Source organism: Phyllostomus hastatus, unplaced genomic scaffold (genome assembly GCF_019186645.2).
Source record: "Phyllostomus hastatus isolate PE091 unplaced genomic scaffold, TTU_PhHast_1.1 phas_scaffold_21, whole genome shotgun sequence".
NCBI classification, from domain to species: domain Eukaryota; kingdom Metazoa; phylum Chordata; class Mammalia; order Chiroptera; family Phyllostomidae; genus Phyllostomus; species Phyllostomus hastatus.
This window is the reverse complement of record NW_025334017.1, coordinates 18,114,631-18,127,984: the sequence shown is the minus strand read 5'-3', so window position 1 is coordinate 18,127,984 and position 13,354 is coordinate 18,114,631. Positions and strand designations below refer to the sequence as shown.

Here is a 13,354-nt window from a genome sequence, read left to right as displayed (position 1 = left end):
AGCCAACTACAAAGTTGGCTACAGAATGCTAACTTTGTAGCCTTTTAATCAAATTATTCAAAGTTACCTATACCAGTCAGGATAGTTCTAAATACAGAAATAATATAATGAAATGTAAACTATAAGACTTCTTACTTGGGGATGGAGGATGGCCAAATAGAAATGTGTTCAGCTGTAATATCATTCACAATGTCCTCCTTAAAAAAACAAAACAAAAAAAAAACCCTGTGATTTAAATGGAAATTCCTTTCAAAAAATTTTTACATGAAATTATCAAATACTGACCCGAACATTATGAAGTTTCACGAAGAGTGATAAAATAATAGACAAAACCAATGGTTCCTATGAGAAAGAAAACACAGAATCCTTAAATATTATATGTATTTTAATATTTCTCCCATCAACCCCACGGATACCAAATATTTTCTTCCAAAAAAAAATTCAGAAATTTACCATCTGCTTTAGTTTAAAACACAGTAAGATCAACTTTATCTTTAATGATATGGAAGAAATCATGGTGCAAAATTTACACAAAAATTATATTTAGGTGTCAGTTTATAATGCTCAAATCCTATGATTTCTGAAACTGAGTAAATAAATCTCTTTCCAACTAGTACTTCCAGCTACCTCCAAAAAATGACTTTTATTCCTTAAAATAATAAAAAGTAGAATCTAGGTGATGTCCAATAAACATGATATTAACACTATCAAACCAAAATTAAAGCTAGGCTTCACACATCTAGCCCTATCATGCAGGCTTCTTTACAACTTAAAAAATACCTATTTCTAGTCACCAAAACATAGTTAAGTAAATGCAAAATAAATCTCTCTATTCACCTGGCTGGCGTAGCTCAGTGGATTGAGCGCGGGCTGCGAACCAAAGTGTTGAAGGTTTGATTCCCAGTCAGGGTAAATGCCTGGGTTGCAGGCCATAACCCCCAGCAACCACACATTGATGTTTCTCTCTCTCTCTCCCTCTCTCTCCCTCCCTCTCTCTCTCTCTCTCTCTCTCCCCGACCCCACTTCCCTCTCTAAAAATAAATAAAATCTTAAAAAAAAGCGCTCTCTATTCAGACTATCCCATACTGAACACTGAGGCACATTAATAAATCACCTAAATAATCATTTAAGCACTCAATATTTTATAGTAATACAAGGGGAACCCCCCCAAAAACTGGAATTATCTTCTGGAGGGTGAGCCTGTTGTAGTACAGGCTCCCTCCACTAGGCGAGAGTGTTCTAGGAACCCATCTGTTTCAGTGTACCAGCTGGCATTATTGTGAGAGGCTGCATTTGGTTTCAGTAAATTTTTTTGAAGATTCTTTCAACGTATTTGCCCATTTCATGAAGACTGATTAAAAAGCACACCTGCCCACATGGTGCTGTGTTCAGCAGTTTTTGACCCAAAAATGGCATGACCCTCATGCCCCACTCTCCCTAGTCACCTGATCTCGCCCCGAGAGACTCTTTTTGGTTTCCCCAGATGGAAAAAGTCCTCAAAGGAAAACATTATGCCAATGTGGAAGAGGTGAAACAAAAAACAGCAGAAGCACTAACAAGCATCAAAACTGACAAGTTCAAAGACTATTTTGAGTAGTAGGAAAATGTCTCAATAGATGTATTGCATAAAATGGAGAGTACTCTGAAAATGACTGAAGTTTCACACATGTAAGAATGCACATTTTTTTATAAATAAATTCCAGGTTTTGGGGGGCCCCCCTCCGTAGTCTATGAGAATCAGCAATAGTAATTAATTAAATTAACTTTTAATAAAACGTACCCGTAATTTTTTGATAAAAGAGAGCAATTCACTCCTACAAAAAAAAATTTGTATATACATTAAATATCAGAAATTAAAACTAAAATCAAGAAAGTAAATTATAAGTGGTGATTTATTGCTAACTCCCCAGTTTTGCATGAATAAAAGAGTACAATATTCTATTGCCATATTAGTGATAAAATTTCTTCTGTTTTAATCACACCGACATCTTCTGTACTATCCAACTGCAAGGTTTCACTGATTATGTTACATGTTCGATAGTCTCTGAAAATAACTAACAAGGTATTTCCAAATGTGGTCGTGCCAGCCAAGTCCATCAGATATCAGTACCAGAAAATTCCTACACTGTCCCTCTTTAAGATACATAAGGATAATGGTAGATGTTCTTGAAATAGTACCAATAGTATAAATAATAATATAACTCAAAAAATAAACTGATCAAAACATACCGATACATTATACCTAATGTAGATTCCCTCTGCTTTATCAAACTAATTCTGCCATCGTTTCCGCGTTTGTGTTGACTGGACACACTGCAGATCTGAACAACCACTTCCCAGAGGTCTTTAGCAGTCCGTCTGCTTTCTTTAGGGCCTGGAAGTTCTTTGATGGTAGCCGCTAAAAGCTGTCCAAGCTGTAACACACACAAAAAAACAGAAAACGCACAAGAGATAATCTGTAAGGTCCTACATGCCACTACTATCATTAAGGCACACTTAAAGGAAAATGTGTCATTGCCCAGGTATACCAAGCACAGTATTTTAAGCTGTGCCTTCTCTCCAACAATGGAGGAATTTGGAGCTCACTGTCTACTGAAAGATCTGACTCTGCTCAGGAAAGAGAATCCTCTGATTTTACAGTATTATAAACTTCATTGTTTCTAAAAATTACAGTCTAATAAAAACAAAAACAAGTATAGTATAATGAGAACAAATTAAGAAAATGCAAAGAAGCTCGTGATTTATTAAGTGGGGAAAAACCAAGTTGCCATATATACATAGTATAATCCTGCTTTAAAAAAAAAAGGTGTTAACTGTGGTAAAAACCCAGAGATGAGATTAAAATAGTGCTTAAAGACTTCCAGGTAAGATGGCAGGGAAGGTAAACACAGTAGTCACCTCTTCCCACAACCACATCAAAATTACAACTCAACTACAGAATAACCATCATTCAGAACCTCCTGAAATCTGGCTGAATGGAAGTCCTACAACTAGGGAATTAAAGGAGAACCCACATCAAGACTGGTAGGAGAGGAAGAGATGCGGGACGAGCTGGTCCCACACCCACATGTAGATAAAAACTGGGTGGGATATCTTGGTGGCAGAAGTCCCCCCTGAAGAGTAAGCCTACATGGGGACATACCTCAAAGGCCCAGCTTGGGTGATGGGGAAGGTGGTGCCCCTGGACCCTACAGAATACCCACTACATTAGGCCACTCTACCAAGCTTGGGAGACTAGCAGCTCTACCTAGGACAAAGAAAGAAACACACGCAGGTTGCCAAAGTTAGGAAACAAAGAGATATGTGCCAAATGGAAGAACAGAACAAAACACCTGAAAAAGAACTAAACAAAATGGAGACAAGCAATCTACTAGATGCAGAGTTCTTAACACTGGTTACATGGTTACCAATTGAACTTCGTGAAAACCTCAAAAGCATAAAAAAGGGCCAGTCATAAATGAAGGATACACTAACTGAAATGAAGAATAATTAACAAGGCCCTGGCCCATGTGTCCCAGTTGGTTTTAGGCATCAAACCACAAAGCAAAAGGTCACCAGTTTGATTCCTGGTCAGGACACATGCCTGGGTTGTGTGAGCCAGATCTCCAACAGGGGTGCATGAGAGAGGCAAACTGATCAATGTCTCTCCTCCTCTCATTCTCCCTCCCTTCTCCTCTCTCTAAAAAGTGAGGGTATGCAAGAGACAACCAATCGATGTGTCTCTCACACATTGATGTTTCTCTCCCTTTCTCTAAAAATAAATAAATAAATAAAGTCTTAAAGAAAAAAGAATCCAGAAAAATGAAGATACTGTCAGCAGACTCTGGGACAACTCCTAGTAGACCAACATTCACACCATGGGGATGCCAGGAGAACACAGCAAGAAACTGAAAACCTATTTGAAAAAATAATGGCTGGAAACTTCCTTCACCTCATGAAGGAAATAGACATACAAGTTCAGAAAGCGCTGAGTCCCAAACAAGATGAACACAAAGACACATCACAATTAAAGCGTAAAAGGTTAACAACAAAGAGAGAATCCTATACAGAAGAAAAAAGCAGTTAGTTACCTACAATGGAGTTCCCATAAGACTGTCAGCTGATTTTTCAACAGAAACTTTTCAGGCCAGAAGGGAATGGCAAGAAATATTCTAAGTGATGAAAAGCAAGGACCTACAACCAAGATTGCTCTAACCAGCAACCCTATCATTTAAATCAAAGGACAGCTAAAATGCTTCCCACACAAGAAATAGCTAAAGGAGTTCATTGCCACCAAACCAGTATTATATGAAATGCTAAAGGTTCCTCAAGAAGGAATAAAAAGGTAAGAAATATGAACAATAAAATGGCAATAAATACATATCTATCAACAACTGAATTAAAAAGAAACTAATCAAACAGCCCTGGCTGGTGCAGCTCAGTGGATTGAGCGTCTCCTGTGAACCAAAGGGTCACCAATTCGATTCCCAGTCAGGGCACATGCCTGGGTTGCGGGCCAGGTCCACAGTAGGGGGTGTGCGAGAGGCAACCACACATTAATGATTCTCTCCCTCTTTCTCCTTTCCTTCCCCCCTCTCTAAAAATAAATAAATATAATCTTAAAAAAAAAAAGAATCAGGCACATCAAACTTACAGAAGTAAAAAAACTCTAAAGGGTAAGGTACTCAAGTGAAAAACAGGCACCACCCGTTCACACCTAGGTGCACCTGTGTACTCTAGAGCTTTAATACTAGAGTTTGATTTTCTCATTCAAAGCAAGAAAAGCTGGCTCACCTCTCATTAGCTTAGGATTATACCAAAATTGTATCTGTTAACTACAAAATTTTTGCTTGCATTCTCATTGAACCATAGGATATTAGAAAAAAATATCAGAGAAAGCAAACTCAAGTTCCTGAATTATCAAAAAACTGTATTTTAAACTACAAATCAACGAACATTTGTTCAATCTTAAACTGTATCCCAGAAATTTGACAAATTGCTTAAGTAGTATAGATCTAAAATAAAAAAATTAGGGCCTTGGCTAATGTGGCTCAGTTGGTTAGGGTGTCACCCATAAACTGGTCAAGGCACATGCCTGCACTGTGGGTTTGGTCCGCCACCGGGGTGCATACGAGAAGCAACCAACTGATATTTCTCTCTCACACCAGTATCTTGTGTCCATCTCTCCCTCCCTTCCCCTCTCTCTCATGCCCTTGGGTGAGGATTAGGAGAAAAAAGAGAGAGAAAAATTGGCCCAATAATTCCACCCTGGTAATTCCTTTATTTCGATTAAACATGAATTACCTTTACATATGGATTATTCTGAAGCAGAAAGGCAGGAACCTGAAGTGTAAGGTATTCATTTTCCTTCCAGTTTAACATAAAAGCAACACACTCCTCAGCAACAACTTGACGAAGAGGAATATCTAAAAAGCAAAAATGAAAATAGTTGGAATTCTCATCATAACTTGAGGACATAACAAAATTTACTCAAAGTCCAGTTAAACATATTAGAAGCAACTGCTGTAGGTAAAAAATAGAAAGATACTAATATTTTACGCTTTTCTCTATAAAGTTTAATATTTCCATATAGACTGCCATGGTCCCCAATATTAATCAACAAAAGTATGCTTTTAAGAACACCTCAGATGTACAACATTCTGTGACCACTTACAATTCAAATGAGCATCAGAGAATAAACACACAAATGAAGCAAGTACAAAATGGTACGGTATAAACTTTTAGTACTCATAGACAACAGAAACAGCTAAGCCATATAATAAAAATGTAACAAGTCTATCATTTTAATAACTTTTCTGATTAAAATGTAACAAACAAGTCATGCACTCTTTTGAAATAAATTACTATTCAGAAACAACTGTTCTAAACATTTCCTTTGAAAATTAAATGTACCTTAATATTCAATATGTGAATTTTTATAGCTCAAAGTATATAATATTCAGGTTTTAATGTACTGCAGCAAAAAAGAAAAAGAAATCCCAATGAATACTACAGAAGAATGTTATGACTTTAAATGGGAAGGGATATGAAACCTATGTGACTATATTTTTCAGTCTTTCTAAAAAAGACTGCCTGTGGTTAATCTGTTTATATCTCATCTTATTTCTGAAAAGGATCTGAGATGACAAAAAGCAGCACAAGAACACAGCAAAATAAAAATACATTACTTAAATTATCTTCTTAAAAAGTGAATGAAGACAGTGAAATTAGTATCCCAAATGCATGCATGTTGCTGGGTGCTCTACGGTTTGCCAAAGGAAGGCTACGCAGCAATTGGATCCCGTGTTCGGTTTATATAATGGGCACTCGCCATCAGTAGCACAACCATGGCTCTTAAAGATGAATCAGAACCTAGAGACTGAAGTACTGATACAGCCTGAAAGGCAGTGATCTGAAGAATAAGTTTCCCTTTAAGCATCTGCAATACAATTATTCATTATCAAAAAGAATAGAGTCATATATTGTAACAGACAGCCACAGTAGGCCTAACATTTAATTTTGCTCAACTCCAAGGAACATAACAAGAACAAGTGTTCCAACAGAAAGCTACCTTTTAATACAAAGGTATTAAAAGTTAGGAATCTCTCCCAAAAGAGATGGTATTAGAATAATTAATCTGCAGCTTTTAATTACATTATAACTGAAAGGTCGGATCTGTTGTCAGTTAAGATCAGTTCTTGTTCCTGATAGAAAAGCCAGGTCAACCAATGTAAAAGAATTTCCTTCTGTGTTCCATAGAGGGCATGCATGTAACCCATTCAAAATTGGCCCAATATCCCCAGGGAACAATTTATTTTTCCTTAAAAAGGGAGAGAGGAGTAGTTCTTGAGAAGCAGGAGTGGCCAGGCAGCCCAACTTCACAAAGGGTCTCAGTGAGCACCATGGCCGCAGGCACCTGTGTCTGCCCCACTGCCGAGATGCCAAGCAGAGATCTGGGAGGTTGCTGGCTAAACCTGCTCCTGAAAAAGTGGAAACAAAGTAAAAAAAAAAAAAAAAGTGCAAACAAAAAGGAAAAGGGAAACAAAGAGAATACAGGCCGAAGTGGTTAGCCAGGAAAATAAAGATGATCTACCTGGGGAAAAACGTACAAACTAAAGAGAAGGCGAGTCCAATCTCTGATGAAGCAGGAGAGAAAGAAGCCAAATCTGTTTAGTATCACACACCATGTCTTATATGTGGTCCATCTTCCTTCTTGTACAATCAAGAGTAATATTTTTGCCCTGGCTGGTGTGGCTCAGTGGGCTGAGCACCAGCCTGCATAAAAGGATGGGTTGTGGGCCAGGTCCCCAGTAGGAGCATGAGAAAAGCAGTCACACGTTGATGTTTCTGTCCCTCCCTTCCCCTCTCTCTGAAAATAAATGAATAAAATCTTTTTTTCAAGTAATATTTTTATCAACTGTTTTGTAAATGCAAGTTTTTTAGTAGCTCTAGAAACATTTCTAAGGAGGCAATTTCACATCATCCCATTTTTTAAGTGTAAATGCTTTTTTAAAAGAGGTGAAATCATTTACTCATTTATTTTTTGGTACAACCAGAAAATAGTGGGATGTTGAATATGGGAGACCCTGTCTTAGATATAAGCTTAACATTCCACAGATGGGGTAGTTTTTATGTCCTATAATACAAAGCGTAAAAAATGGCAACTGGAAGTCAGTCATGCATTTAATATGTCTTGTACATCTTAAATTACTATCACCATGTTTTTGCTAAAACTATTTCCTAAAAAAAACCACTCCTTGATGCTGGCTCTCCCTGTCAGAATTTTGCACACTCTGTAACATCTTTGGTGTGGCAGCCCAGTTTTTCCCTAGCAACTTTTTTAGTATGCTGTGAAACACTGAAAATCTGATTATGGTAAATTGTGAATTAGTGGGACTTTGACGTAACAGCATACCAACATTGAAAGATACTGGTACTTGATACTCTATTAATGAAAATTAGCCTCCAAATTTTAAGCTGGAAAGTTACTGGACTAACTAGAAAAAAATCACAACTATATGACTTTTTTAGGTTTTTGGTATGTGTGTTGAGAGAAGTCTACAAATTGAAATGCCTGTGTACTTATCCTCAAAACAATCAATAAAATCTCAATTAGAAAAATAAAAGAGGGAGGAGAAGGTGGAAGACAACACCTTTACACGCTCCCCCCAATTCTGACCCAAGGAAAGACCATCCTACCAACTGCACCTCACACAGTGGTCCTGGAGTGCAGAGCTGGAAGAGCACTGGGGTCAGGAGTCTATGCCACACTCAGGCAACTTAGTCTGTAACTGAGACTCAGTCAAAGTCAAAGACAAGGAACTGTGCCTGTTGGGGGAGGGGGGGATTTTTTTTTATTCCTCCTAACACCACATTATATCCTTTCCTTCTCATTTTAAACACTGTTTATAACACAAGCTATGGGACAAGTAGCTAAACAAGCAGCTAGGAATTTACACATAAAAAAAAAGTAGTATGAACTCCAAACTATTTAAATGCCATAAGGTATACTTAAATGCCTGATACACTATAATTACTTAGAGGCACTTCCAGCCATTCCACAGAGTAAGAGCACAGGCTTCAGTTGGGCTGATGGATTCAAATAACTGCTTGACTTTGGCCAAATTCCTCATCTTCTCTGTACCTCGGTTTCCTGATTTACAAAATGGGAATAACTAGCTACTTCACAGAGCTGCCATGAGGACTAAATGAGTTATGCACCAAGGCTCTTAGAACAATATCTGACATGTAGTTAGCATTCAATAAATGTTAGGGTTTTTCCATTCCTTTTGCTTTTACTTTTTGAGAAGCCATGTAGGGAAACGCAACCCTTTACCAGAACACATACACACAGTAGCATATGTCAGTGCCAGCGTATTAGACCAATTTTCATGATACTGAAGGGCACTGATTTATTAAAGCTCAAAAGTATTCTATCTATAGAGTGTGGAAAAGTTGTAATTTCTGCTATAAATCAGAATGTAATAATAATTAATTCAAAAGACAGCAGAGGACCAGCAGCCATTTCTGTTCTAGCACATTATCAGCACCTTCCTTTACACTTCAATTTTACTGTTTACAACCTTAAATGTGTACAGTATGATTTAACTGATCTAAATACTCTATTATTAAAACATGTAAAATTTTAAAAATAATTGTAAAATTAAGAGACTGCTTTAACTAAGCAAGATTTATATATAACATAGGTGATAATTTACATAAGCTTTTTTAGTATTTACATTTAGATATTTACATAGATACTTATGTTTAGAATTGGACACGCAAGGTCTAAAGTGACCGTAAGTGAACTGCTGACCCAGTGGCAATCACTGTGAGGGCTTTCTATGATGGTAATGAGGAAATAAACCTTCAACGTGTTCCTTCAATGACACTGACTGTTTTAACTTAGTATCTTCAAATTGCAATGTAGTTTCTGTAGTGTAGTGTCCCCTCAACATTCACCTGAAACCTCAGAATGTGAATTGACTTAGAAATAGGGTCTTTGCACATGTACTTAGTTAAGGCAAGGTCACAGTGCATTAGGACAGACCCTGAAGTCCAACAACTGGTGCCTTATAAGACATCACACACACACACAAGAATGCCATATAAAGAAAGAAGCAAAGGTTTGAGTGACAAAGCTACAAGCTAAGAAGAGGCAAGAAAGGATTCTTCCCTAGAGCTGTCAGAAGGAGTATGGCCATGCAGGCACCTTGATTTCAGACATCTAGTCTCCAAACTATGAGAGACCAAATTTCATGGTTTTAAATCATTTGTCTGTGGTACTCTGTCATAGCAATCTCAGGAAATGAATAGTTTCCTCCATTTTCCCCAATGTTCTCAAGTGAAGTTTGTATCTGAATTTTGTTTTAGGAGAGAAATACCATTTTTACAGATGGTAAAAAGTCAAGTAATAAATAGTCTTTTGGACTTTCCCCACCATTACTTGAGTAATGAATTTATGAAATGTAGCCTTGTGAAACAGTCTTACCAGGAAGCCTCATTTCCAGATACCCCCGCACCCTACTAATGAGATCAGAAGGGGGTCTCTCTCCTGATTGCCCTGTTCCAGCTTCATGTGTATAAATATCCAAAAGCAGCATCTCATTCAGCATGACCTGACGAAGTTTTGGTGAGAACTCTGTTACCAACTCCAAACAAGCAGCAAATAGTTGCTTAGCATGAGAAAAGTCCTATTAAAAAAAAATAACAAAATAGCCTGGATCACCTTTCCTCTTGAGTCAAAGAAATATATAATTTTATAAGCACAGAGCAAAGAGAAAAATTAATTCAAATGATTAACACTGATCATCTCAAGGAATGAGGCTAAATTATCTTGTTCCTTAACATCTCTACATTATTGATTTATTCTAATAAATAACTTTCATAATTTTTTAAAAATCCAATAATATAAAACACATGCCATGTTACTAAACAAGTTTTACATAAATTACAACACAAAAGTTTTAACATAAATTATATGTATTATACACATATATTATACAGGTATAAAATTCCATGATAAGCACGCTTTTCCATCCACCTAGATATATTCAGAATTAGAACTTACATCCTTCAACAAGCTTCCACATTCTAAAATTTTTGCACATAACACTATTAATCTACATAACTGGCTAATAAATCAAATCAGCTACAATCCAAGCCTCTGCCTACACACCTCCTAATTTTTCCAAAGAGTAGTCTTCCTTCGTTCCTCTCTCCATAGGCCTCCTTCAGTCCTACAATCTGGCTTCTACCTCCCCATCTCCCATCGTAATGAAGACACAGCTCACTAAACAAAGATCTCCTAACTGTCCGATCTACTGAACACTTTCCAGTTACCTTACTGAACAACTTCTAGACATTCTCCATTATGACTCCCCATGGACCTGGTCCCCACACCCATCATACCCTTCTTGGACCCAATGTTGCAGTCCCCCCGCCTCCACCCCAGGCCCTGCATATTCTCCCTGGGCGATCTTCGATGACTCCCAAATCTGTTATCTCCAGCCCAGAACACCACCTAAGCTTCAGGCTCATGTGTCCAATTACAGGCCCAAATTAAATACTGTAAAAATGATCTCATAATCTACCCTTCAAAAATGTTTTTCTCTGCATATTGACTTGTTGGCACTCTGTCTGTTCTCTGACACCCAAAGCAGAAACCTGAGCATCATCCTTCATCCTTTCCTTCTTCTTGCCTTCCACAGCAAGTCCTTCAGCAATCATTTCTAGATTTTACCTTTCAAAGATTTCTCTAATATGTTCTCTTCTCTCTATCCTTTGTAGTACTTGTGCCACTTACTAGCTGTGTGACCCTGCACAATTTAATGGCTTTGAGTCTCTGATTTCTCACCTATAAAAATGAGAAAAACACCTTCTGCACAGTTGGGTTTTTTTAAAGAAAAAATGAATATGAAAATTGCAGAACAGGCTCTGAGCCCAATAAATGTTAGTTATTTTAAGAGTAGAAGAAAAGTTCCCAATGAGGTCCCAAATTCTCCCTATTATAAACTTTACCTATTACAAGCCTATCATCTGCCTCACCTCACATAACAAGTAGATATTTGCACAATGCTTCCATTCTACTCCTATACCATCCTATTTCTTACCTTTGAGCTTTTCCTCGTGGCATCAACCTCTTCACCTAGCTAACTTACTTAAGCCTCAAGTTTAGCACAGGATTTCCGCCTTCCAAATGTTATCCTCAACCTTCCTACAGAATTTACTATACTATTAGTTGTGCAATTATACTATCTTATATCATTTAATATCTCATCTATGTCTCAACTTTCCAAATAGATTGCTAACTCCTTATGTAAAATAAGTTACAAAAGTAATTTTAAGGGATTTTGTTTTGTTTTTATAGCTTGGAACAGAATCTTTAATAAATAAATCCTGAAGGATACAAATAATAACTTTCCATGTCCTCTAGATATTTAAAAAGGAACAGAGCATTATCCGTATGTTCAAGACCAGTTTGGTATACTTATGAGGGTAAAGAAAAAAAGAACAAACCAAAATACATTTTTAAGTACTGTTTTAAGCCTATGACTATCATTTTAAAATCAGGAATACATGAGAGCCCCGGCAGGGAGGCTGAGTTAGTTGGAGCACTGTCCCGTACACCAAAAGGTTGTGGGTTCAATCCCTGATTGGGGCAAGCAGGGGAGACAACCGATCAATGTCTCTCCCTCCCTCCCTCCCTCCCTCCCTCCCCACCTTTCTCTCTCTAAAATCAATAAACATATCTTCAGATAAGGATTTAAATTTTTAAAAAATGGAATATATAACAGATTCTGATTCTTAACCTTCACACTAAAATTAGTATATTCTTTCATTTTTTTTTTAAATCCTCACCTGAGATGTTTTTTTAGTTAATTTTAGAGGGAGAGAAATATCGATGTGAGAGAGAAACATCGATCCCTTGCCTCCCACATGCATCCGGACCCACAACTTAGGTATGTGTTGTGACCAGGAACCTGCAACGTTTTGGTGTATGGGATGATGCTCCAACCAAGTCATCCGGCCAGGGCAGTCAAGCATATTCTTAACCAGTAGTTGGTCTATACTTTTACTCACCTTAACAGTACTGCAGTGTAAACCTTTGGCCATTAGGATATACACCAAATCCCTTGTTAAACTATCTTTAATTCCTAGGATAACACCACTATAGACAGAAGGTACTTCCCACTAGAAGAAATAAAAATATATAAATATACACACGTAGAGAAAACCAAATCTAGATAAGAATCTTTCAATAAGCTTCAATTACATTTAAAGAATCATTCAAAGGCTATTTAAAAAAAAATGAAAGATAGCCATAGTGAAATGCTAATCAAAATTAGAATATGGTGAACCAATAATAAATATTTAAATTGAGTGGAAGTTTCTAAAGGATATACAAAAAAAGGAATGAAACAAAAGGGTATATGAATTAACTTATCTTCACAACAATACAATGAAGTAGGTAATTATCCCCCTCTTATAGATGAAAACACTGAGGCACGCAGATATTAAATAATTTGCTCAAGACTATAAGCTACTAAGTACAGATCTGGGCTTTAAACTCTGGCAATCAGTATCGCAACTCCCTCTTAAATATTATGCTATAGTTCCTCATCTATAAAAATGAACACCAACAGCAATGTCAGTACTAATGGAGCCCAACTAATGTTCACAGCAATTTTCTATTTCACTGCACTTGCATGTTCAAGTCCCATAAAATAGACATAAATTCCTGACTGCTTTTTTACTACGTTTTCAGCAGAGGAGTATACAGTTATCAGAAGCACTCCCATATTACTTTAATTTCTTCTTTATCTGTGGGCTAGTTCCCTTGTATTTCTGACTACATTCTACTGAAATGGTGTTT

The 13,354-nt window shown here is 37.1% G+C and overlaps 1 protein-coding gene across 2 annotated transcripts in view; it reads right to left on the bottom strand.

Moving 5' to 3' along the window:
• The window catches only part of INTS8 (integrator complex subunit 8), a 46,020-nt gene that overhangs the window by 9,277 nt on the left and 23,389 nt on the right, over window positions 1–13,354 (bottom strand). For both annotated transcript variants that reach the window (XM_045861140.1, XM_045861142.1), the window contains 7 exons: window positions 12,562–12,672; window positions 9,971–10,172; window positions 5,284–5,405; window positions 2,230–2,414; window positions 1,781–1,814; window positions 286–342; window positions 136–197 (listed from right to left, as the gene is read on the bottom strand). In XM_045861140.1, coding sequence (XP_045717096.1) covers window positions 136–197; window positions 286–342; window positions 1,781–1,814; window positions 2,230–2,414; window positions 5,284–5,405; window positions 9,971–10,172; window positions 12,562–12,672 — 773 coding nt within the window. The remainder of the gene's footprint in view (window positions 1–135; window positions 198–285; window positions 343–1,780; window positions 1,815–2,229; window positions 2,415–5,283; window positions 5,406–9,970; window positions 10,173–12,561; window positions 12,673–13,354) is intronic.